Source organism: Chiloscyllium plagiosum, unplaced genomic scaffold (genome assembly GCF_037043375.1).
Source record: "Chiloscyllium plagiosum isolate Xiang-an unplaced genomic scaffold, Cpla_swu_hap1 HiC_scaffold_12, whole genome shotgun sequence".
NCBI lineage: Eukaryota > Metazoa > Chordata > Chondrichthyes > Orectolobiformes > Hemiscylliidae > Chiloscyllium > Chiloscyllium plagiosum.
The window spans coordinates 25,333,317-25,359,109 of NW_028270150.1; the positions used below are offsets into that span (position 1 = coordinate 25,333,317).

At 38.5% G+C, this 25,793-nt stretch overlaps 1 protein-coding gene across 1 annotated transcript; it reads left to right on the forward strand.

Annotated features, from left to right (window-relative positions):
- get1 (guided entry of tail-anchored proteins factor 1) lies at nt 1-24,641 on the forward strand. Its single transcript, XM_043701221.2, has 5 exons — nt 1-399; nt 16,140-16,305; nt 18,071-18,138; nt 20,237-20,351; nt 21,511-24,641. The coding sequence occupies exons 1-5, from the start codon at nt 310-312 to the stop codon at nt 21,582-21,584; spliced, it is 513 nt and encodes a 170-aa protein (XP_043557156.1). The 5' UTR covers nt 1-309; the 3' UTR covers nt 21,585-24,641.
- Nucleotides 24,642-25,793: the final 1,152 nt, after the last annotated feature.

The following is a 25,793-nucleotide window of genomic DNA, read 5'->3' on the forward strand; positions in this document are numbered from 1 at the left end:
GCAATGCTGATTGGAAGCTGTCTCGCTCTCTGGTTTCTACACGTTTTGCTGTTTTCAACAAAGGCATAGTGAAACCCATCTATGATTGCAAATTTCAAATCCAAGCGATTATTTCTAACGTGTATGCATTAAATCATTTATAACCCTCCCCTGTAGTTTTTTAAAAAATTGTTGTGCTCCACTCAAATTGCCTTACTGATGAAATTCGTTATTAGTGGAGGGTACCATTTGCGAGGAATGACTGGAGTTTAACTCCATTTGCGGCTGTAACCGTGAGCTTTTTTTTGGGTGGGGTTAAATGATAGCAACATGGCGGAGAGCTGTGCGTGGTTGTTAGTGCTTGGCTCAGTTTTGTTATGTAGTCTGTTCAAGATGCTACTGCCAACCCTTTCCTCACTTGTAAGTATTTGTTTGCAAGTCTAGACTAACAATGATAGTTGAGTACTTTTGTAAAAAATGCAGTATATATATTACACATTTTAATGTTTTTTTTCTGTACAGATATTGCAATGAAGAAAAATGTTTAATTAGGTGTGTAAAACGCAGTAAAATTTTGGAAGATATTTTGTATAATTTAGATACGTTGCTGTCCTTATATAAACATAAAACGCATTTAAAGCAAACGTTCTCAGTAGCGATACCTTTTCAACAATGTTAAGTCACTTGTACTTTATACTGTATTTACAAATGGAGCCAGAGTTATTTAAATCTGTGGATTAAAGTGTGTCATAAACTGCAATGAATGATGCTTGTGTTAAATTAAGATCACTGGACCTGACGCTAAACTCTGATTTCTCTCCATAGATGCTGCCGGACCTGCTGAGTTTTTTCCAGCAGTTTCTTGTTTCTGATTTATATCAACCGCAGTTCTTATCGTGGGGGGTCTCGCTTGTAATTGCCAACAGCTAGGGGAAATATGTACAGTACGTTTCTGGAAGCCTGTGGTTTTTATTTGCCTTTTTGTAGACTGAAACTTTATGATCTGTGACTTATTATGTGGTTTAAGGAAGATGAATAAAATTTACAATGATTTCTTTTTAAAAATCCAGATTGTGATTACAAAAAAGATACAGTAAATTGGGTATTATGTTAAACATAGCTACTAATACCTTCAGAAACTAAGACTTTAAATGGTGGTTTAGGCAATGTTACAACAAAAATGTTTTCATAGTTTAATTTTATTGTCTATGGGTTCAGTGGTGAAATTAATATGTTCAATATTTGTCATGTACAGATTGAATGAATGAATGAATGAATGAATGAATGAATGAGTTGAAGGTTCAGAAATTAATTTCTTCAAATTTGAAATGTTTCTGGCAACTTGATGCTTAACTAAAATTGACATTGCTGAATTAAATATTGCTAATTGAAGACCAAGTTCAGTAGATCAATGTTTAAAAATAAGTAAGTTTCTTTTTTGACTTTAACCATTTTTGAGATTGAAATGGAGGGGCAAACTACCAATTTTTCTTCTGTATCCTCTCCCAGAAATATTTCCAGGATGAAATGAAGGCTCACAACTTCACAACGTGCTGTATATTTTTTATTTGAAACGGTGTCAAACCATTTATTACCAATTCTGTTGGGTACAATCGTCAGATCCAAAAGAGATGAAGTGGGCTAAATTTTTTGGCTAAGGATTAAAATATACTAGCAAAATGGATAACAAAAATTGAATGGTGGCATGCTTCCTTTTTCTCAGAACATGCTGACTGATTTATACTGCTATGATTTGTTCCTTCACTTTGTTTTTGCCACTACTTGAACTTCATTGAGAAAGTGTGAGGATACAAAATTGCAGTTCACAGTCACCTGAAATGCAGGAGTTGCAGTGTGGGATCAAAGCATTTGTGTGTGTGTGTGTAACTTCATTCGGAGACCTTTTTGAACCCTTTGCATTTTGAAATTAATTGCTGTATTATCCAATACAGCACAAGAACAGGCCTTTCGGCCCACCAAGTCTGCGACAAAAACCAACAGTGCATGTGGCAGTAGTGGGATAAGAATCCATGCCTCCATTTAGACTGGAGCCTAAATCCTAAACAATACTGAAATATGAAATCTCTAATCAGAATTGAGATTTGAGATGCTTTTTAAGGAAATCATATTGTCAGAGAAAATGTAGATTATGAGGAGGAAAGCAAATTAGTACAACAGTTATCTCTACTGGCACATAGGAAGGAATGGGGTAAGTCGCACCATACGTATGGTCACGTTAGTGGGGATACATAGCTTGCAATCGTCTGTTGTAATATGTCGGGGTCTCCAATGACCATTGCTATGGACTGGACTAAATGTTTATTTAGTGAGGTGAGCATTTTAGTATTTGTTGGAGGGTGCAGTCTGAAGAATCATTAAATTATTTGTGAAGAATGTAAATTTATTAAAGATGTTGTGCTTGAGCCTTAACACTGTTTTAAGGTTTGCACATTCCAAATGAAAATGCTCAGGAATAGTTTAGTGGTTTTAATTTTTGACCATTGCATTAATGTGACAGGTATAGTTGTGAGTCAACTGCATTCCTTCAGAGTTCCATGTACAATACTACCTGATTTGCAGCATTATTTTACAGTCATGCCCTTGCATTTAGTTGTTTAAAGGAGCAATGTTACAAATGCTGACTTAACAGGGCAACAGGAATGTAAATCTACTGGGGGTTTTAAGTTGAACAGTCATTTTCATTCTATTGAAAAATGTGCAATATTGATTAATTCTGCTTTTGAAATTCCTTTTCTTTGATACCTGGACAATTATTTTCATATTCTGGATTAGGAAAACATGACTTAATATTTAGTTTCTTATGCAATTCAACTGGTTGAAGCAAGCACACTTACATTTTAATCAGCGCAATTCTGATTAGAATTTAACTAAATCAACTGTGGATGCAACCAGTTTTAAACTTGCTGAGATCTAATAAGAGATCTTGCTTTTTTTTAATCAGAAAATCAAATTATGATCATTATATTACTAGTTCAACACGCACATCTGGTCATATCTAAAGCTTGATATATTTAACCTGCCTAAAGCAATAAATTAGCAGACAACTGTCCTTTATATTAAATTAAAAATGGGCAAAATCTAAATTCTGAGGAAGGGTTACCAAACCCAAAACGTTAACTTTGATGTCTATTCGCAGATGCTGCCAGACCTGCTGAGCTGTTCCAGCAACTTATGTCATTTATATTGCCTGTGTTTATAATTCCATAATACCTTTTGAAGCTTTAAGTGCTGACCCCATCCTTTGGCTTATTTCATACCTGTGGAACAACCAGTCATTCATTTAATGATCTCTTGAGAAGCAAAGGTTAGAGACCTAAGCAGCTAACCCAAATCATAGAGATGTACACCCTTCAGTTCAACTTGTCCATGCTGACAAGATATCCCAAGCCAAATCTAGTCCCACCTGCCACCACCCAGCGCATATCACTCCAAACCCTTCCTATGCATATACCCATCCAGATGCCTTTTAAATGTTGCAATTGTACTAGCCTCCACCACATCCTGTGGCAGCTCGTTCCATACACCCTCTGTGTGAAAAAGTTGCCCTTTGGGTCTCTTTTATATCTTTCCCCTCTCCCCCTAAACCTATGCCCTCTAGTTCTGGACTCCCCGACCCCAAGGACGAGACTTTGCCTATTTACCCTATCCATGTCCCACCAGGATGAAGGGCTTCTGCCCGAAACATCGATTCTCCTGCTCCTCGAATGCTGCATGATCTGCTGTAATTTTCCAGCACCGCACAATCTCTCAACTCTGATCTCCGGCATCTGCAGTCTTCACTTTCTCCCAGGTTAGGCCGTGATAGAACCTGTCAAATCAGTACTGGCTTTTTCTTTTGAAATGCAGTCTTTTTTTTATTATCTAGTCGGGCCTGGCATGGATGCATGAGGCCCAGTGGAATTGGGGAAGAACAAGGACTGCAGATGCTGGAAAAGCACAGCAGTTCAGGCAGCAGGAGCAGGAAAATCGACATTTCGGGCAAAAGCCCTGTGGAATTGGGGTATAGGTAATGGCTACATGCTAATTAAGTGATACCTTGTTTCTGTGTGTGGGTGTGTATATATTGTTATAAACTGTAAATGATATGGGAAATGTCATCAGTGGGGTTGGAGTTGTGGTGAGTGTTGGGATAGTCTGAAAAGCACTTGCCTGCATTCCTTCTAAACACTTTGTAATCTTCGGTGTTTAGCAGTCCAGTTAGTCACACTCGGTGTCTGTTTTCTGAAAAACATGCAATATTTTTCTCTTTCAAATATTTATGTATTAAGTAGTTTCCATGACTCATTGAAAATCCTAAAAAAAAAGTCTGTCATCTTTTTGTTACCTTTACCAAATGCATCAAATTTGTACTGTCCTCTATCTTTCTGCAGTTGGAAACAATTTAGTCTCAAATTCTCTCGGTAAACTTGCAGGTTGAGCCACCAGTTCGGAAGGCAGTGATGGCATTTATTTTTAAGAGGACTTTGAATATAAAAGCAGGGATATGTGAGGCTTTATAAGGCTCTGGTCAGACCACCTTTGGAGTATTGTGTGCAGTTTTGGGCCCATTTCTCAGGAAGGATGAACTGGCCCTGGAGTGCATTCAGAGGAGGTGCATGAGAATGGTCCCAGGGAAAGCTGAACATATGAGGAATGTTTGAGGACTCTGGGTTTATACTCAATGGAGTTTAGAAGGATATGGGGGGATCTAATTGAAACATAGAGAAATCTGAATGGCCTGGACAAAGTAGATGTTGGGAAGATGTTTCCATTGATAGGAGAGACTAGGACCCGAGGGCACAGCCTTGCAGTAAAGGGAAGACCTTTTTAGAGTGGAGATAAGGGGTAACCTCTTCAGCCAGAGAACAGTGAATCTACAGAATTCATTGCCACAGAAGGCTGTGGAGGCCAAGTCATTGAGTATATTTAAGACTGAGATAGAGAAGTTCTTGAGTATCAAAAGTTATGGGGACAAAGTGGGGGAATGGGGTTGACAAACATATCAGCCATGATTGAATGAATGGCCTAATTTCAGCTCCTACTCTTATGGTTTTACATTGATGTAAACTGTGAAGTATATTAAAATCAGTTATTGTATATTTAGGGTTTTTTTGTGTCAAAGTTAATAACTATGTATTTCTGACTCATGGTGATTTCTTTTAAGAATAGATTTTGAAACTTAACTTTAGAATTAAGAGTTAAGGAGAATCCAAAGAACTAGGGGGAGAAGAAATCAGAGTGGCTATCTACATGAGGAACCAAAGAAGATTGGTGAGGTACTAAACAAATATTTTGTCAGTATTTATTGTGAAGAAGGACTTGGAAGCTAGGGAACTTAGGGAAATGTCTTGAAAACATTTCATATTCGTGAAGAAATGCTGAAGGTCTTAAAAAGCAAAATGATAGATAAATCCCTGAGACTTAATCAGGTGTTTCTCAGAACTTTCCCGTGGGTGGCACAGTGGTTAGCACTGCTGCCTCACAGCGCCAGAGACCCGGGTTCAATTCCCGCCTCAGGCGACTGACTGTGTGGAGTTTGCACATTCTCCCCGTGTCTGCATGGGTTTCCTCCGGGTGCTCCGGTTTCCTCCCACAGTCCAAAGATGTGCAGGTCAGGTGAATTGGCCATGCTAAATTGCCCATAGTGTTAGGTAAGGGGTAAATGTAGGGGTATGGGTGGGTTGCGCTTCGGCGGGGCGGTGTGGACTTGTTGGGCCGAAGGGCCTGTTTCCACACTGTAATGTAATCTAAACTTTGTGGGGAGCTAGGGAAGGGATTATACGACTCCTTGCTGAAATATTTGTATCATTGAAAGTCACACTGAGGTGCTAAGGAAAAGCAAGGGAAATGTAGACTGGTAAGCCTGACGTTGGTGGTGGGCAAGTTGTTGGAGGGAATTCTAAGGGACAGGATTTATATGCATTTGGAAAGACAAGGATTGAATTAGGGATAGTCAGCATGGCTTTGTGCGTGGGAAATTGTCTGTCTAACTTGATTGAGTTTGTTGAAGCGCTAACAGAGAAGCGTGATGTAGGCAGAGCAGTAGATGTTATCTATGTGGACTTCAGCAAAGCATTCAACAAGATTCTGCATGGTAGACTGATTAGTAAGATTAGATCACGTGGAAACAGGGGGATCTAACCAATTGGATAAAAAATTGACTTGAAGGTAGAAAACAGAGGGTAGTGGTTGTAGAGGGTTGCTTTTTGGCCTGGAGGACTGATCAGCAATGTGCCACAATGATTGGTGCTGTGTCTACTGCTTTTCATCACTTTTTTATTATAAATTATTTGGATGTCAATATAGAAGGTATGGTTAGTAAGTTTGCAGATGATGCCAAAATTGGAGGTGTAGTGGCCAGTAAAGAAGATTATCTCAAAACACAACAGGATCATAGTCAGATGAGCCAATGGGCTGAGTGGCAGATGGAGTTTAATTTGGGTGAATGTGAGGTGTTGCATTTTGGGTACGGCAAACCAGGGCAGGACTTGTACAGTTAACAATGGGGCCCTGGGGAGTGTTGCTGAACAGAGACCTAGCAGTGCAGATGCGTAGGTCTTTGAAAGTGGATTCATAGGTTGACAAGGTGATGAAGAAGGCATTTGGCACACTTGCCTTCATTGGTCAAAACACTGAGTGTAGAAGTGGGGATGTCATGTTATGGCTGTTCAGGGCAAGGATGAGGCCACGTTTGGAATACTGCACAAAATTGTGGTCATCCTCCTGTAGGAAGGATGTTGTTAAACTTGAGAAGGTGGTGAAAAGATTTCCAAGGATCCTGCTGGTATTTGAGCTATGGAGAGAGGCTGAATGGGCTGGGACTTTTTTCCCTGGAGCATCTGAAGCTGAGGGGTGACCTTCTAGAGGTTTGTAAAATCATGAGGGGCATGGATCGGGTGAATAGAAAGGTCTTTCCCCAGGTTAGATGAGTCCAAAACTCAGGGGCATGGGTTTAAGTAAAGAGGGAACTAGCTGCTACAGGAGGTGGTGGAGATGGGTTCAATTTGTGGGCGGCACGGTGGCACAGTGGTTAGCACTGCTGCCTCACAGCGCCTGAGACCCGGGTTCAATTCCCGCCTCAGGCGACTGACTGTGTGGAGTTTGCACGTTCTCCCCGTGTCTGCGTGGGTTTCCTCCGGGTGCTCCGGTTTCCTCCCACAGTCCAAAAGATGTGCAGGGTCAGGTGAATTGGCCATGCTAAATTGCCCGTAGTGTTAGGTAAGGGGTAAATGTAGGGGTATGGGTGGGTTTCGCTTCGGCGGGTCGGTGTGGACTTGTTGGGCCGAAGGGCCTGTTTCCACACTGTAATCTAATCTAATCTAATCTAATTACAACACTTTTTTTTTAAAAAAAAAGTATCTGGATGGGTACATGAATAGGAAAGGTTTAGAGGGATATGGGCCAATTGCTGGCAAATTGGGCTAAGTCTGATTGCAAGGCTACATCTGACATCACCAGTATCCTCTTTGTTCTAAATGCCCATATGCCACCTTATGTTTCTGTAACTGGTGTGCTATGTAGAATCAACTGTCTTATCAAAATTGGTGTTTGACTTTATACTGATCCAATTTGGACTAGCTGTCTGTTTATCCTTGTATGATACAGTCCTCCGAGCATAGACTCTTGTAGATGCAGTGAAAAAACTTTCAATTGTCTTGTGTTTGTGACTTGGGAGATTGCAATAGTTTCATACCTGTACTTAAAATTGGGTAATGTCTTGTGGAGAATGGGATGCGATTTGTATACAGTAATTGTCAGATCTGACAAGGGAATTTGTATGCTTTTTTTGAAATTTTATTCTTTATTTCATAACTACTAAATCTAATTGATCACTACCACTAATGTTTTTCCATTGATACTACTTCCACCTCCAAGTTAAATTCCTAGTACCAAATCCAAACTGTCCTTTGCTGGATTTGCTGCATACAGGCTGCAAGATTTTTTTCTGCATGTATTTTAAGAATTCAGCACCCTCTACTATCTTTAACAGTAATTTTAAAGGATGCTTAAAATCTCCTATCATGTCCTATGTTTTGCATTTTCTTCACAATTTCCCAACTATAAACTCTGTTTCCTTCTAACTGCTGGAAGCAAATGATGTGACTCCTGAACAATGTGACCAAGTCCTCATCCCTTTTCTTTCAGTTTTCCTGTTTTCAAACTTGGCCCTCGCCCCAATCTATCAGAATATCTATAGCATTCAAAGTTTGTGCGAAGATTTGTAGCTCGGGTGCTCCTTGTTGTGGTTCTGTTCGCCGAGCTGGAAGTTTTTGTTGCAAACGTTTCCCACTATAAACACCGGAGGAAACATCCAAGAAGCGCTTCGCAGGAGGCTCCCAAGCACTGATGATGTCGCCTAGCCAGGGGACGAAACATTTGCAACAAAAACTTCCAGCTCGGTGAACAGAACCACAACAATCTATAGCATTTATAATTCTGGAAATTTCTAAAATATTCTGATTTACTTAAATTCTTCCAGAAAGTATTGATAAATATGTATTCAGAAGAGCTGATGTACTGTTGTATTCATGTTCAGTCTGCTTCATGTCCAGCAATGCATTGTTTAGCCAGATTAACATTTTGGGCTATGTATTAATCTTTACTATTCACTAAACCTCTTCCGTTCCACCAGCTGTCATTATCCCAAAAAAATTATCTGCACATAAAATTCACAAAGGAATCTATACACAATACTTGCTTTGAAATCCTAAATGCTGTTGGTTGGTATATTATATAATCCAAACAATGATGAAAGTGGGTTACCCATCCTTCTTTACTTCGAATTTAGGGTTCCAGAGTTGTCAAAATGTATGCTTTTTATTTTGTTTTTAACTTTAGTTTGAATCTCATTATTTTCTTGAACTTAGCTTGCTTTCATGCAATTGGTATAGAATTATGAGCATCCACTTGGTTATGATCAATTAGTCCTCCACTTAACATTTTCTAAAACCACTCCTTTTATGATTAGATTAGATTCCTTAGTGTGGAAATAGGCCAAACCAATCCACAATGACCCTCCAAAGAGTAACCCACCCAGACCCATTTCCCTCTGACTGATGCCAATTCACCTGACCTGCACGTTTTTGTGACTGTGGGAGGAAACCCACACAGACACTGGGAGAATGTGCAAACTCCACACAGACTGTTGTCCAAGGCTGGAATCGAACCTAGGACCTGGTACTGAGAGGCAGCAGTGCTAAATGCTGAGCCACCATACCGCCCCAAATATAATATTGCATTAGATTTCTCTCATCTGATCACTGTGCATATGAAAAGTAAAACATTGAGTCAAAAATGTCCAATATAGTACCATTCCTTTTTGTCTTTGAGGTGCGTCTCTGATACCACATCCTCTCTGTTGCCAAGACTGCCGACATCCTTTTCTCATATTACTCAACTTTATACTGCTTTGGGCCTATTGCTAAAATCTCTATCTATCCTTATCTTGTATCTCCTGTAAAGTTTATCTGATTGAAAATGCTGCTCATATCCTAACTTGCACAACATCTCTCTCATCATCCCTGTTTTAATTGACCTACATTGCCTTTCAGTCTGAAAACCCCTTGATTTTCAAGTCAACTGTCTAGACTTTTTTATCTGTACCTTGGAATATTGTATTATGGGAAATTACAAATGTAGCCAGTTGTTCAGGTTCCCTCCACTTTTAAGTCAATCATTAACTAGTATCTTCCTCTCCACCCCACTACTGCTTTACTAGTGTGTGCTGCATTGGCAATTGTGTGTTATTTTTTGCCAGTTTTGATGTCAATTTTCTGTAAAGCGTTGACTCCGAGGAGCAAAATGGAAAGAACAGTTTCTCAAAATATAATTGAACTGGAACCAATACTTTCTTCAGCTGCTGAGTCCATTCATTTCATCAGGTCTCATTAATTCGATTGAGATTAATTTGGTTCCATTATGGACTGAAACAGTTTAGTGATTAGAAAAACTACAGATCTACTAGATGTAATTTTAATGTGGAAAAAACATCACCATTAATGTCTGGTTGTAACATTGAGTTCCTTCAAGTTTTTGTATCTTAATAAGATTGTAGACTGGAACTAAAGTACTGTTGACCTTTCCAGAATGATTGTGTTTGCATCTTTTCCTGATGCAGGATGGTGTAAGTCTGGTCCACGTGTGGAATTAATCTTGTGTGCGTAAATTGGATTGGGAGTGATTTAACTTTCAAATCCAGCTCTAGGCAACAAGGTCTTTTCCCATTTGCTGTTGGAACCCAATCCTAAGATTTGTTTTTCGACTGACACTAGTTCTTTTTAAAAAAAATACTATATAATATATGATGACCTTGTATTCAGACCTTGTACACTTTTTTGTAAAAATCAGCTTGAATCTTTACCTATTCTAGTTTTAATTCCTTTCTGAAGTGATATATTTTGCAACGTCACATAAAGATTATGACTTATGAAAATGAGGATTCAATTTAAAGTGAACTCTTTTGTCACTTGGGGCTTTTTTCCTATTAATTTTTTTTAAATCCAGTGACCGTTTCCCTCACTTCTCAGTGCTGTCTTCAGCTATCTATTGCAAAGTGTTCAACAAAGAACAGCTTTGCCAACCATGGAATGGCAAGGAATGCTGTGCTACTCTAGTCAGGTACTAAGTTGTAAAACAGTACTGTTGGTTTACCCTGTGATATTTGCTTTCTCAACAAAATCAGAGTCATAGATGTACAGCACGGAAACAGACCCTTCGGTTCAACACATCCATGCTGACCAGATATCCCATCCTAATCTCGTCCCATTTGTCAGCATTTGACCGGTATCCCTGTAAACCCTTCCTATTCTAACACCCATTCAGATGCCTTTTAAAGTTGCAGTTGTACTAGCCTCCACCACTTCCTCTGGCAGTGCATTCCATACACAATAGACAATACGTGCAGGAGTAGGCCATTTGGCCCTTTCAGCCAGCACCACCATTCATTATGATCATGGCTGATCACCCACAATCAGTACCTTGTTCCTGCCTTATCCCCATAACTGTTGATTCCACTATCTTTAAGAGCTCTATCCATCTCTTTCTTGAAAGTATCCAGAGACTTTGCCTCCATTGCCTTCTGGGGCAGAGCATTCTATATATCCACTACTTAGTGAGTTTTGAGAAGATTTGTAGCTCAGGTTGAGGTTTTGGATGTAGGTTTGCTCGCTGAGCTAGAAGCTTCATTTCAAACATTTCGTTACCCTACTAGGTAACATCTTCAGTGGGCCTCAAGCGAAGCAATGCTGAAAATTCCTGCTTTCTATATATACGTTTGATTTTCTTTGGGTTGGTGATGTCATTGCCTGGTGATGGAAATAACACAGGAAATAACATCACCACAGGAAATGACATCGTCAACCCAAAGAAAACTAAACGTATAAATATAAATCAGGGATTTGCAGCATTGCTTTGCCTGAGGCCCACTGAAGATGTTACCTAGTAGGGTAACGAAACATCTGGAAATGAACCTTTCAGCGAGCAAACCTACATCCAAAATATCCACTACTCTCTGGGTGAAGAAGTTTCTCCTCATCTCTGTTCTAAATGGCCTACCCTTTATTTTTAAACTGTGTCCTCTGCTTCTGGACTCCCCACATCAGTGCAAACATGCTTCCTGCCTCCAGGGTCCAATCCTTTGAGACGTATAAGATTATTAATCAGATCCGCTCTCATCCTTCTAAGCTCAAGTGTGTACAAGCCCAGTCACTCCAATCTTTCAACATATGATAGTCCTGCCATTCTGGGAATTGACCTTGTGAACCTACGCTGCACAGTCTCAATAGCCAGAATGTCCTTCCTCAAATTTGGAGACCAAAACTGCATACAATACTCCAGGGGTGGTCTTGGCAGGGCCCTGTACAGCTTCAGGAGGACTTCATCGTTCCAGTATCAATTCCTCTTGTTATGAAGGCCAGCATGCCATTAGCTTTCTTCACGGCCTGCTGTACCTGAATGCTTGCTTTCATTGACTGATGTACAAGAACACCTAGATCTCGTTGTACTTGTCCTTTACCTAACTTGACTCCATTTAGGTAGTAATCTGCCTTCCTGTTCTTGCCACCAAGGTGGATAACTGCACATTTATCCACATTAAATGGCATCTGACATGCAATTGTCCACTCACCTAATCTGTCCGAGTCACCCTGTATTCACATAACATCCTCCTCACATTTCATCCTGCCACCCAGCTTTGTGTTATCAGCAAATTTGCTAATGTTACTTTTAATGCCTTTATCTAATCGTTTTGATGTATATTGTAAACAGCTGCGGTCCCAGCACCCTTTGCATGAAAATATTGCCCCTGAGGTCTCTTTTATATCTTTCTCCTCTCACCCTAAACCTATGCCCTCTAGTTCTGGAAAAGACTTTGTCCTATCCATGCCCCTCATGATTTTATAAACCTCTATATGGTCACCCCTCAGCCTCTGCTCCAGGGAAAACCGCCCCAGCCTCCACCTATAGCTCAAATCCTGGCAACATCCTTAAATCTTTTTTGAACCTGTCAAGTTTCACAACATCCTTTTGGATAGGATGGAGACCAGAATTGCATGCAATATTACAAAAGTAGCCTAACCAATGTCCTGTACAGCCGCAACATGACCTCCCAACTCCTGTACTCAATACTCTGACCAATAAAGGAAAGCATACCAAACACCACCTTCACTATCCTACCTACCTGTGACTCTACTTTCAAGGAGCTATGTACCTGCACTCCAAGGTCTTTGTTTAGCAACACTCCTTAGGACCTTGCCATTAAGTGTGTACATCCTGCAAAGATTTGCTTTCCCAAAATGCAGTGCACCTCAATTATCTAAATTAAACTCCATCTGCCACTCCTAAGCCCATTGACTCATCTGGTCAAGATCCCGTTGTAATCTGAGGTAACCTTCACTGACCACTACACCTCCAACTTTGGTGTTATCTGCAAACTTCACTAACTATACTTTTTATGCTCACATCCAAATAATTTATATAAATGATAAAAAGTAGTGGACCCAGCACCGAACCTTGTGACACTCCACAGGTCACAGGCCTACAGTTTGAAAAACAACTCCCCACCACCATCCTCTGTCTTCTACCTTTTGAGCCAGTTCTGTATCCAAATGGCTAGTTCTCCCTGTATTCCATCAGATCTAATCTTGCTAACCAGTCTCCCATGGCAAACCTTGTCAAATGCCTTACTGAAGTCCATAGATCATGTCCACCCCTCTGCACCTCATCAATTCTTTTTGTTAGTTCTTCCAAAAAAACCCTAATCAAGTTAGTGAGACATGATTTCCCACACATAAAACCATGCTGACTATCCTTAATCGGTCCTTGCCTTTCCAAATACATTTAAATCCTGTCCCTCAGGATTTTCTCCAACCAACTCCTTGAGTTGTGAGGAACAGTGTGAAAGTGCATCCTATAATCTGTAGATTTGGGCATTTAACTTCATTAAGTTAATTCAAGTTAGTCTTTTGTTGCCGTTTTTGAAATTTATACCTGAAGTTGGTGATTTAATGTTTTAGTACGATATCAAAGGGAGCTTCAAGGTTTGTACTTAGGTTGTGAATAAGGTAGCATTAATTTGTTTCTCAAGTTGCTCTAATAAATCCCACAGAGGGATTGGACAATAAAGACCAGGACTCTTATCCAGGGGCAATAGAAAATATTAATGTGTACCCAAGTTAGGCTTCTTAACTTGAAGGTGATGATTCTGTATGTTATGCTTGGTAGTTGAGACTACGGGGTGAGTTTCAACAATGCACCATGTAGATTATTTGTATTACAGTCAAAATTGAATGGACATCCAGTTGGTAGGGGTCCAATAAATCAGCTATCCTGTCCTGAATGATATTGAACCTCTTGAAGTTATGCACACGTCCAGGATGAGACGTATTTTTCTCTTTTGTCTGGATAGGACTACCTCAGCAATTTTCCACTGTCTAGTAAATTACAGGTGGTGCACAGATCTTTAAGACTACCAGTAAGCAGTCAGGGTCTGTCACTTAATGTATGAACTGAACGGAATTCTGCTGAAGGCAGACAGATGGTGGGGAGCTCAGGCTGAGTAGGATTATCCACTCAGCACTTTGAAGGTGCTTGCAAGTGTTTTAACCCTGCCCAAGTGGTTACATTCTACATAAGCCTAAATAGGGAGAGCTAGCAGAGGATGAGCTTTCAATCAAATTCCAATCTTAACAATTAAATGTCTATTTCCATTTCACTAACATCTGTTTCTGCCTCTGCTGTTAAGATCCTTATCCTTTTTTTTTTAAACATAAGACTATTCTCACCCACTCCTAGCCAGCCTCCTGCATTCTCAAAGTGTGGTGTTGGATGTTTTGATGTGTACATAAACTTTCAGAAGATACTCTATACAGTGCCATGCAGAGATTTATGCAAAAAACATTTTAATTCATGTTGCAAGATAATAATAAAATAATCGGAAACAAAGTTCTGAAGAGTCATCTAGACATTAGCATCTTCTCTTTCTATGGATGCTGCCTGAACCACTGATTTCTAGAATTTTTTTTTGTTTTCAGTACAGATTCTAGCATCGCCAGTAATTTGCTCCTTCAGGAAATCAAGTATTGGTCATTGGTTATTATTCAGGCTAGAGGAAGATTTATAATGGAGTTCTTCCATACTTTTCCTGATAGAGTCAAATGATCTTGATCATGATGTGCAGGGTCAAGAGTGTGGTACTGGAAAAGCACAGCAGTTCAGGCAGCATCTGAGGAGCATGAGAATTGACATTTTGGACATAAGCTCCTCGGATGCTGCCTGACCTGTGCATTTCCAGCACCACAGTCTCCACTCTGATCTCCAGCATCTGCAGTCCTCATTTTTTCCATGGTATGCAGGGTATCATTTCAAACTTTATGGATTTTTCTGAGGCTTGGAAGAACTAAACTGAAAAGAGGTAAAGTAAACTGTAAATGTGTAGAACCCCAAAAGGGCATGCGCAGATTAGTGCAGTGAATGGATAGGTGACAGTTGAACTCCATACAGAAATGTCTGGGGTGCTGCATTTTGGTAGGAAGAACACAGACAGACAGACAGACAAAATAACATAGAGGATGCATTTCTAAGGAGGTGCAGGAGCGTAGGGACCTTGGTGTACATGTGCACAGATCATTGAAGGTGGAAGGATGGGTAGTGAGAACAGTCAGTAAAGCATGCAGTATCCTCATTCTTGTTAGTAGGAGCATACAGTACAAAAGCACTGAGATTATGACTAATTTGTATAAGACAGTTGTTGGATCTCAACTAGAGTGTTGTGAACTGAGCGCCACGCCATAAGGAGAATGTGAATGTAATGGAGAGTGTGCAAAACATCTACAAGAAATCTCCAGTTATGAGAAACTTCAGTGAGGATAAATTGAACAGTCTGAGTGAAGGGGCAATCCTTGAGAACTGAATTGAGGAGGATTTTTTTCAGCCAGAGGGTAATAGAACCTGTGGAATTCATTGCCACAGAAGGCTGTGGGAGCCAAGTTATTGTATATTTTTAAGACAGCTAAATAGATTCTTGAATAGTAAGAAGATCAAGGGTTAGGTGGAGAAGACAGGAGACTGGGATTGAGAAATATATTGGCCATGCTCAAATGATGGAGCAGACCAGATGGGCCAGTTGGCCTAATTCTGCTCCTGTGTCCTATTGTCAAATGTTGGTACTGTTCTTGAATAGAAGAAGCTGAGAGGAGATGTGATATATTTCCTCAAAATTATGAGGATGCTGGATGGAAGAAATAGGAGAGAAACCGCCCACTCAAAATGCTCAAGAATAAGGGGGCACATAAGTGATTTGCAAAGGAAGTAAATGTAAGGGGGAAAAATGTCTTTTACCTATAACAAGTGATTCAAGTCGAGAATGCAGTGCCTGAAAGTGTGGTGGAGGCAGGTTCAATTAAGGCATTCAAGATGACACGAGATGATTGTTTAAATAGAAACAATATGTAAGAGTATGGGAAACAGGCAGGAGGTTGGCACCAAGTCATGATGCTTATTTAGAGAGCTGGTGCAGATGGCAATTTACCATAATGGCCGCCTTTTACACTGTAACACTTGTGATTTTGTGCTGAAGTGGCACAAAGCGTGTCTAATTGAATACACAGGTATTTAAGTCGTACTTTACTAAACACACTTTTTTTTTATTCTGGTGTCTTTTTCAGGTGGCCAAACTTTTGCAAAAAGATGGAGAGACTGAGCTCCAAATGAGATATGAAATTGGAAATATGAAGCAGGAGTTGGCAACAATCAGCATGATGGATGAGTTTGCCAGATATGCACGACTGGAGCGCAAGATAAACAAAATGACTGACAAACTGAAAACTCACGGTACTGAGAAACCTGTTTCCCTTTGTAAGAGTGCAGCAGGCAAAAGTTTAAACAAAACTAACAACTCACTAGCTGAAGAACTGAAAGATTGAGGAACCAAAAATTATTGTAGCTTCCCCACACACTCTCGCTATCGTGACATTTTGACACTGAATGGAAGAGGATTTGGAGGATTATGTTTTGAATTTAGATTTGTCTGAATTACTTTTGGTTTTCTTTCTATTCCTTTTTCCCTTTCATCAACTCCGCCTCGGGGGATCTTAAATACAATATTATTCAGCACTATTTTTACCCATTTTTCTGAAGTCATCAACTCTCTCAGCGATGTAGTTCTGCAGCCACGCCCTCATGCTTTGTTCATGTGGGAGTCGTAAAGTTTATTGCCAACAGGGTGTGGTGACACGCAGATCCAATCCATCTCGTCTTTCCATGTTCACACCTAACATTCAGCATGTCTCTATAGGTTCCAGTTATGAACATTTCCACTGCTCTTCCTGCCCCACACACCTTCATTTGTTCATGTGACCAGTACCATTTCCCTTGCTGAAATTAATTAACTCCGCTTCAGGTCAAGACTCTGCTTCTTTCCTTGAGATTTTCCTTTAAGCCATCAAGATGGTACTTTTTATTTTCCAAAACACACATAAAGAAATTTATTTAAGCAAAAGCAAACCATTGCAGTTGGTGGAAATCTGGAATAAGAATAGAAAACGACGTACTCAGCAGGCGTGGCAGCATCTGAGGCATGACAGATTTAACACATGAGGTCGATGACTTTTTGTCAGAGTTACAAGAAGTTCAAGATTAATAGATACTTCTCCCATACACCATTTGGTGCAGTGGCCAAAGCAGTATTTAACAAGTTTTAAACAAGTTGAGGCTGGGAAAGTGAGAAAAGAACAAAAGGGAAGGTCTGTGATAAAAGTGAAGGTCAGTAGTGATTAAACAGCTTTTGAAATGGTGGTGTAAGGCAAAAGGCAAATGTGACGAGAAACAAATAAAGGCTCCAGAACAGTAAATAGCAATAATGGAATCACTACTAACAACTATTATCTGAAAAAAATGGGGACAGATTGTGAAACTAGCATCATCCTTGATTAATGTTTTATGGACAGTTGAGTGGCGAACTTGTTTTTTTTTCATTTTGTTTTCACACTTTTTCTCTTTTCTAATTGATTCTCTTGTATTATTGACTTGATCTTTCTAATTTACTGTGGTTCTGCAATCCATAGCAACATAGCATATTGCAGCAGAAAAGGCTACAGTTTGGCCCATTGAGCCAAATACTGGCCCTTTTTGGGAAAAAAAAATTCTAATTAATGTTAGTCTTTTTCCATCATCTTGCAGTATTTTCCCTTTCCGAGTTTGTCAAATTCAGATTTGAAAGTGATTTATTCAACCTGCTGCCATCACACTTTGAGGGAATGCATTGTGCTCAATGGAAATTGGTCAGTTTTGCTGATGGTATCCACTTATCAGGATTAGTTAATTCTAATTATGTGGACATGCCAGTGTTGGACTGGGCTTACAAAGTCAGAAGTCACATGACACCGGGTTATAGTCCAACAGGTTATTTAAAATCACAAGCTTTCGAAGCGCTGCTCCTTCGTCCATTGAGAGCTGCTCAAAGACATGCACTTTTTTTTTTGATCTTATAAAGTGATGAATTTTGGTTTGCACTAGTTAGGATCTTACTGTTTCTAAATGGATTATCTTCTCTCAATTGTCTAAAACACTGTACTGAGCAGAAATTTTTCTTTTGTAGTCAAAACAAGAACGGCACAGTTAGCAAAAATCAAGTGGGTGGTGAATATTGTGTTTTATATTGTGCAGGTGAGTATGCATTTTTTTTTTAAATAGATGTAGAATTTGAATTTTGACCTGTTCATCAAAAGTAGTCATCCTGTTGCTGTTAGTGAGCTCTTTCAGAAAGTGATTGCCAAGTTATAAACAATAACTTAAGTTTCTGTGACAAAGGTCTATATAAATAAAAGTGTGAAAGATTTGCTCATTTAGGGTAGGCAATATGTCATGAAGCTTTGATTTTATATTATTATCATTTGGGAACTTTGTACTAAAGTGGAGGTAAATAGATTTTTGGTTTTAGTTTTGTGAAAGTGACCTTTTTTTGTTTTACAAATCAAAGTCCATTTTAAGTTCAAAACAGCATTTCTAGAAAAGCAAGTGACTTGAGATAATTAATGGGATCTGCTACTTCATGAAATTATTGAAGTGTTTATGAAATTGACCTTTTATGACCAGAAAGACCAGTCAGAAGCTATAACTAGGTTCAGTTCAGAATATGGAAAAGATTTATAACTGCAAAAGGACAGTTTAGTTTTTGCAATCTCCAGGCGATCTGAGCCTGAAGAACTGTTTTAGTAGTCCAAATAGACAATGTGCAAAAAAAAAGCCAAAAGGAAATGCTTGTGATTGAGTAAGATATTTTAAAATGAAGATAGGACTGGTACTTCTTTACAGACACTGATTCCATATGAATATTGCTTGGGTAGTTGTTTGCGCTGTTAATAAAATCTTCTAAATATTGTCATGTATTGTCTTTTGTGTAATGAACTTACTGTTCTTTTTTGTTAAAAGTATATTGTCATCCCAAATGAATATGTTTAATGACTGACCACCTTGATAACCAAATTGCAAAATTAAAATTTACAGTCCATTGCAACAGGTTTCACTCTGGATTCTGCCTTGTTCAGTAATTAATGTTATTGAGTGGTTAAACATTTTTTTTTGACTATGCCAGCGTTGATTTATCCTAGATGCAGAGTCAAGTATGTCACTGAATATCATTGAATCCCTTCAGTGTGGAAACAGGCTCTTCAGCCCTCAGAGCAGTAGCCCACCCAAACCCATTGCCCCTACCTTATATTTACCCCTGACTATTGCACCTAACCTGAATATCCCTGAATACTATGGGCAATTTAGCACAAGGAATTCATCTAACATGTGCATCTTTGTACTGGTAGAAGGAAACCGGAGCACCTGGGGGAAACCTACACAGACATTGGGAGAATGTGCAAACTCCACACAGACTGTCGCCTGAAGCTAGAATCCAAGGAAGCTAGCGTCCTTGGCGCTGTGAGGCAGCAGTGCTAACCACTGATCTCCACTGTTCCAACCACGTAGCTTCCTTATCTTAACAATGTGCCTCCATCCCGAACTTTTTTTAAAAAAAGTCTTGTTGCATTTGTGTGATATCTGCTTATTTTGTCAGTGTGTGCTACTTTGATTTGCAGTCTAAAATCCCGACTTCAGTCCTGTTCAGATTGTACACAAGATGTATATTACTGGCAAAGAATTTAGACAAAGAGGGCAAACTTTCACATCATTCAGATTTAGATTTTAGCCCAATGAATCAGCCATTTTTTAACTTGTGCTGTTCATGTATTGTATTGTGAGACTCTGAAAGAGGATAGAATCAAAGTTGAGCTTATTTGCTGACAGCACAGAAATCGGTGTGATCTTTACAGCAGGTTGTCTGCATAATTGGGGGGAAAATGATGAATTTCCTGTTTGTAATAAGAGCCTAACTCAAGAATAACAGAAATAGTTTTTGGTAGATAATGTGTTCTAACCCAGATAATAAGAAAGTCCAGTTTTTTCCCTTTTTGGAGATGGAAAATTGGAAGGTAAATCCATTGATAATATATCTAAAGTTTTGTGCACTGCACATACTTCCTGCAGTGATCACATTTACTTTCAGTAGTACTGCCCCCTAATTTAGTAGCACCAATGTTGTTAGAACAGCACATGCTGTGATTTGAATCACCAAATATATGTTGTTATGACTGGTTGTTGATAAAGGTATATTCCAAAAGAATACCTTTTGGAAAAGTGCTCAAGTTGGAGTAATTATCTTGATATTTGGTGAATTCACCACTGTGTAAATTATTAAATGATTATTCTCTTCCAGGCAGTTTTAATGATTTCCCTGATATTGAAATATTATTCAGAACCTGTTGCTGTGCTTCCACAAAAATGGATGGCACCTTTGGAGCGGATGGTAGCTTTCCCAACTGGAGTAGAAGGTGCAGTATGTTTTAAGAACAGTTTCATTTTAAATTGATCTGACCATTTCCAACCAGCCCAGGCGTACAAAAATTACAAATGCAATTATGCGATTGGACATCATTTACTCAATAACCCTGAGTATGTTGAACATTATACTTCCAAGCAATTTAAGGCGGTCTGGTGCACACTGTGGTGTGTTTGCATGTGGCAGAAGCTACATAGATTAATAAATTAGGTTCTGTTCTTTGTAGATAGAAATAACGTAAGTACTTCAGTGCCTTTTTCAACTTGACATAATAGGTGACAGCTATTCTCTGGTTCATTTCTTGGGAATGCTGTGACTAGTAGTCAACTGCCTTGTTCAAATTTAAACTAAACTGGGCAGTTAACTGTTGGTCATCACGATACAAATTAGCTCACTTGTCAATCAATTAACACACTTCACAAATTGTATAAGAGAGGTTATTTTCCCTTTACATTGGTATTTCATGTGAATTATACTGGAGTGCAAGACAAAAAAAATTTGAAAAATTTTATCAATGCTAAATCATCCCTGAATACAGCATCATTTCCAGGTGAGCTAGTGACATAATGGATTTTTTCATTCTTTTCCCATAACTAAATCCTTCACTGCCCCATTTGTGTCACGATTGCTACTTCTCATAAATGGAAAATTATTGAAAGATAGAAATCTTGATGTCAAATGAACTTTGTTTTTTGTTTAATTGGTTTGAAGACTTGCAACCATGGGGTAGGACTCTTAAACATGAGATGTCCAAAGCAAAATCTTTGCAACAAATTCAATAGAAATTCACCAAGTTAATTCCCATCAAATTCCAACAGTTACCAGCAGAAGCTTTTGGTAAACATGTGGATCGTCACAATTTCTAAATCATCACTTGTACTCAACTCCTTTGGAGCAGCTAATTGTTTATATCTTGCAGAGAATCAATTTTGTCCTGTACACCATTCTCGTCAGGGGAGGGAGGGCTGAGCAGAAAGATTTTGGTTTTCCTAGCTAACTTTGCCTGTGTGAATATTTTACCTCTGGTTTACAGAGGACAACACAGGTTATGCTTCTTAATTTGGTGATTCCACAGTAATTGGTGGATTCTTGTCATAAATACATAGGACTTTGTATCAGGGTGTGCATCGAACATGTCTTTGTTTTTGCAGGTGGAGTTGGAATCACATGCTGGCTCTTGGTCTGCAATAAAGTTGTGGCTGTAGCGTTACAGCCATTCACCTGAACTGTGATGCTGGGAATTCAAGACCTGTATTTATTATTTTGCCAGCTCCCCTTCTGGAATCAATTTTTTTTTTTTAAATCGTTGTGGTTTCTAAATTATTTGCAATATCATTTTGTAAAGTTTTTTTAACTGCTTTGATTTAAATTGGGGATATGAACGAATGTCCAGAAACAAACTTTGTCAAGCATATCAATTTTGGGGACCACTATAATAGGATTGATCGGTTTTAAAATTCATTTCAAATTAGAAAAGGGTATTTGGGGATAGTTCTGAATGATTGTTTATAGTTTTTAAAGTCTGAGAAAACAATTATAAGTTGTGATGCCAAACTGTTTTTGGTGGTCTGTATGTACTAATTCATATCCTGATGTTGAGTTTATTGGTTTTGTACAGGTGTTGCAATCTAGGAGGTTGCCATATATTTATTGGATCATTGTTTTGCATCGCATAGCAATTTGTTTAAAATGATAACTCTTTACATTTGAAGATTTAAAAATAGTGCTGACAGAAACTAAGTAATTGAAGGAAGATAAAGATAGACACTGTTAGAAAAACCCAACAGGTTAGGCAGCAACTATATAGAGCAATTGAGTCAATGTTTCAGGTCAGGTTTTACTTCTTTTGAAATAAAACTTGAACGGGACCTCCATGGAGGGTTAAATCTGTAACATTGGCATTGACAGTAGAGAGGCAGGAGAAGAATCTGTGCTATGGCATTGGGCTAAAGATCCACATGTCCAATGATTAGTGGTCTTTTTACAGTTTTAAAATTAAATGCATTCTGTCCTGGATCCCAAGAAAGACTTCGAACTAAAACTGTCAATTGCATTATTTTTAGTAAGGAGAGAGAGGTATTTATTAATTTAATTTATATATTGTTGCTAGAGACCTAAATTTGAACAATCTGTAGTGTTTTAACAATATGTTGCAGACTAATTGTTGACTTTACTAAGAACTTGGGTATTTTGTGCTAATGATATTTATCAGCATTTTAAATGTTGAATCTTGCCATGTGTAAGTATCATTGTCAGTACAATTTTCCAATGAGAGTCAAACCCCGCTTGAAGATGAGTTGCAAAGTTCACAAACAAACTAGGAAATTACTGGACCTTGAATGTAGTTTCCTTGGCTATGTGCTACAGAATCTATGTCTGAGAAATAGGGAGTACTCATTTGTATGCAGGTTGTTTAATCTGCTTTTTAGAATAAAGCTTTAGATTTTCTGATAGGAGTTGTTTGAACATAGTGTTTTAGATCTACTTTGCTTTATGGTTCAAAATATTGTTGTGTCAAAGCTCCGCTGATCAGCTCCGCTGATTGGGGAAAATGTACAGAATGATGTGCTGTTAAACTGTTTAGATGCAGATCTTTTGGAAGACTTATTTATTACCTTTGTTGTATGGACAAAGAGGTCTCCCACCTTTTCGCCATCTCTGAAGTGGCAAAACTCAGGCTGTTTTGTATCCTGATAGCTGTCAAATGGAAATGAGAGGTATTGGATGAGAATGGGATGTAGCAAGCTATTCCAGCCTTCCTTTCATGATTAAAAATAAGTCGCTGAATATCTCTATCATGTTATAAGCATGCGAACATTGTCCTTGGGTATTCACTATTCATTCTTTGAAGGGAAGCATTCAGACTTGAGGCAGCCTAGCAGTGAGCAGCTGTACACAGTAAATCTTGTTTGTGAACGTACATAAGGGACATTGTGAATTCCAACTGAAGCACACAATGACACTTAAACGGATGTTTTTAAAAACCTAAAACAACGACAAAGATGCTGATAAGTGAGATCAAAGAGGCAAGAGTTCTTGAACTCAAAAAATCCTTGCAAGAAAGTTAATTGATTTGACTGAGCTTTTATAAACTTGGCTTAAATCATCAGTTGATAAGCAGACAAATTGTTTTTCAAAAAATTGAATGGATTTCCTATCTGCAGCATCCCACCGATTAGTGACAAGTATCACTATTTTCTTGGCTGTAGTTCAGTATTTCGGGAACATGAATTTAGTGTCCATTGAAAGATTTCTAGCCCCTCAAAACTGCTGTCATCTTGTGGCTTGATGCTGTTTGGTCAGCAGCTGGGGAATTACCTTTCGCTCTCTTCTAATCCTTGTGTTATCGACCATTAGGAATACTTTTCTTTGTGTCTATAAATACCACCAGGATTTTGTTTTTGAAGTTGTTGTCAGTCTTTAAACCAAGAAAAAATGTGGTTTAAAGAATATACTGGTGTTAATGTTTTGTTAATTTTATTATTTTCTAAGCATGACCATTACTATTTACGTATGAATTGTCTTAGTTTTTCTAACAGAATAATTCTTTTATGTATAACATTTGCTTTAATAGTTACATCAAATGTGTCCTACATTCAATTTTAAGTATTTTTTTTGTCTCCATCAGTATTCGTTTAAATTACATGGTTGAAAAGGGGACTGTCAAAAGATTGTTGCTAAACCAGCCGATTGATGTTTTTTAAAAATGTCTTAGGGCTATTTTCTCCCCTCTTGAAGTCCACTTCACGATGAGGTGCACTATTTATGGACACTGGGTAGACTATGGTACCTTGTCCAATTGGCAATCCCAGTCTGTTGTTTTCAAATTATTTATTGGCTGAAAGAGAATGTCCTTAGTCAATCCTCAATCTGTTTTGTTCCACAGAAATGAATAAACATAGAATTTCACTTTCAGTTGTTTCAGCAGCATATTCAAATAATGCCTCGGTTGAGGAGGGTACCAGTTTAATTTCTTCCCAGTCTCCTGCATTCCTGATATTAATGCCTGGTCAAAGGTCTAAATTGAAAGGAAGATTATCTTTCTGTCCCTTCCCTACAGTGCTAGGTGATATCATCGTGGTATAATGTCAGAGTCATTGAGGAGTGAGTGGGAAAAATATTTTTTATTTAAAATAAATTAATCTTATTTGGGAGACAAATTCTCAGTTGAAGATGGCCACACTATACTCTTAGCAGAGCTATTAGAAACATATCTGTAACAATATTTTGTTATATTGTGCCTGATTACCTATATTGCCTGTTAATAAACACTTGATACATATGTGGTGATTTTGTGTGAACTGTTTATAATGTCCAGACTGAACATACAGTAGTGATGTGGTTTGTTTCTTAATCTGAAGTTCAAAAGAGAATTTGAAATACTTCATGTCCTACTTGAGGCGACCTTAAAAATTAGTTTATAAATTGTCACACATTTTGTAGCCACATTTTCAAACAAGGTCTTTTCTCATAGAGGGAATATATGCAGGACTTGTATTGATGATCAAGGGCTTTCATTGCATTTGTGTGCAGATTGCAACCATGAGAACGATATGTACAGATTGCACAATTGTGGAAGAGGCCATACTATACTTATTTCAGTTACTAGTACTATCCCTCTCGTTGATGACAAAGGTGAATTCTATACAGGAATTATTTATCTCTTGGACCATTCATCATGTCTTGAGGTATTTCATATACTTGTCAATAAATGCTTGTACATGGATCAAGATAATTGGATTAGAGTTTGATTTGTGATGTGGCTTTCAGTTGCTCAGTTGTATCAAAATCAGCGAGAAGTGAAAAAGTAGCAACAATGGAAATATGGGTTGTCCATTGGAATGACCTCTGTTATGGGTGTTTTCTACCCATGAACAAAAGAAATTGGTAAATGTTTTCTCAACCCTAACCCTAGCTCATTATGGTTTTAAGGTGAAACAGTTGCTAAATAATTAGCTTTATGGACCGCTCAAAACATTTCAAGAAAGTAGCCCAGACCCTAACTTTGCTCGTTGTTTTAAGCAGGTGTATTGCGGATATTCAGGAGCGATGCAGCTGGTCAAACCATTTATTTTTAAACGAAACAATTTATTTACAAGATTACCAAATGAAACACAAACAAATAAGAACAGAATAACGAGTAACTTATCCAAAAACCCAACAGACCATCCCAACTTAATGATGCTATTCCGGATACTTGCAACAATGCCCTTAAACATCCCTTGGCACAAAAGGTTAAAATCAAACACACAGGTTCAAGCACGAGAGAAGTCAGAGAGACATTTTCAGCATGGACCTGCTTCTTTGGGTTCATCAACTTCACAACTGCCTAATTGTTTTCAGTGAACAGCCAGACTGGTAAACACCAAATCAAACCAGAGAAAAGCTGAGCTGGGAGAACTTCCCTTTCATTGTACAAGTGTTTTTATTAAAC

Excerpts from the sequence above, each read along its gene's own strand:
- get1 (XM_043701221.2), top strand. The coding sequence starts at position 310 with ATGGCGGAGAGCTGTGCGTGGTTGTTAGTGCTTGGCTCAGTTTTGTTA. Across the intron at positions 18,139-20,236 it reads TTGTGTTTTATATTGTGCAG|GCAGTTTTAATGATTTCCCT; the intron begins GTGAGTATGCAT and ends ATTCTCTTCCAG. Across the intron at positions 20,352-21,510 it reads TTTCCCAACTGGAGTAGAAG|GTGGAGTTGGAATCACATGC; the intron begins GTGCAGTATGTT and ends TTGTTTTTGCAG.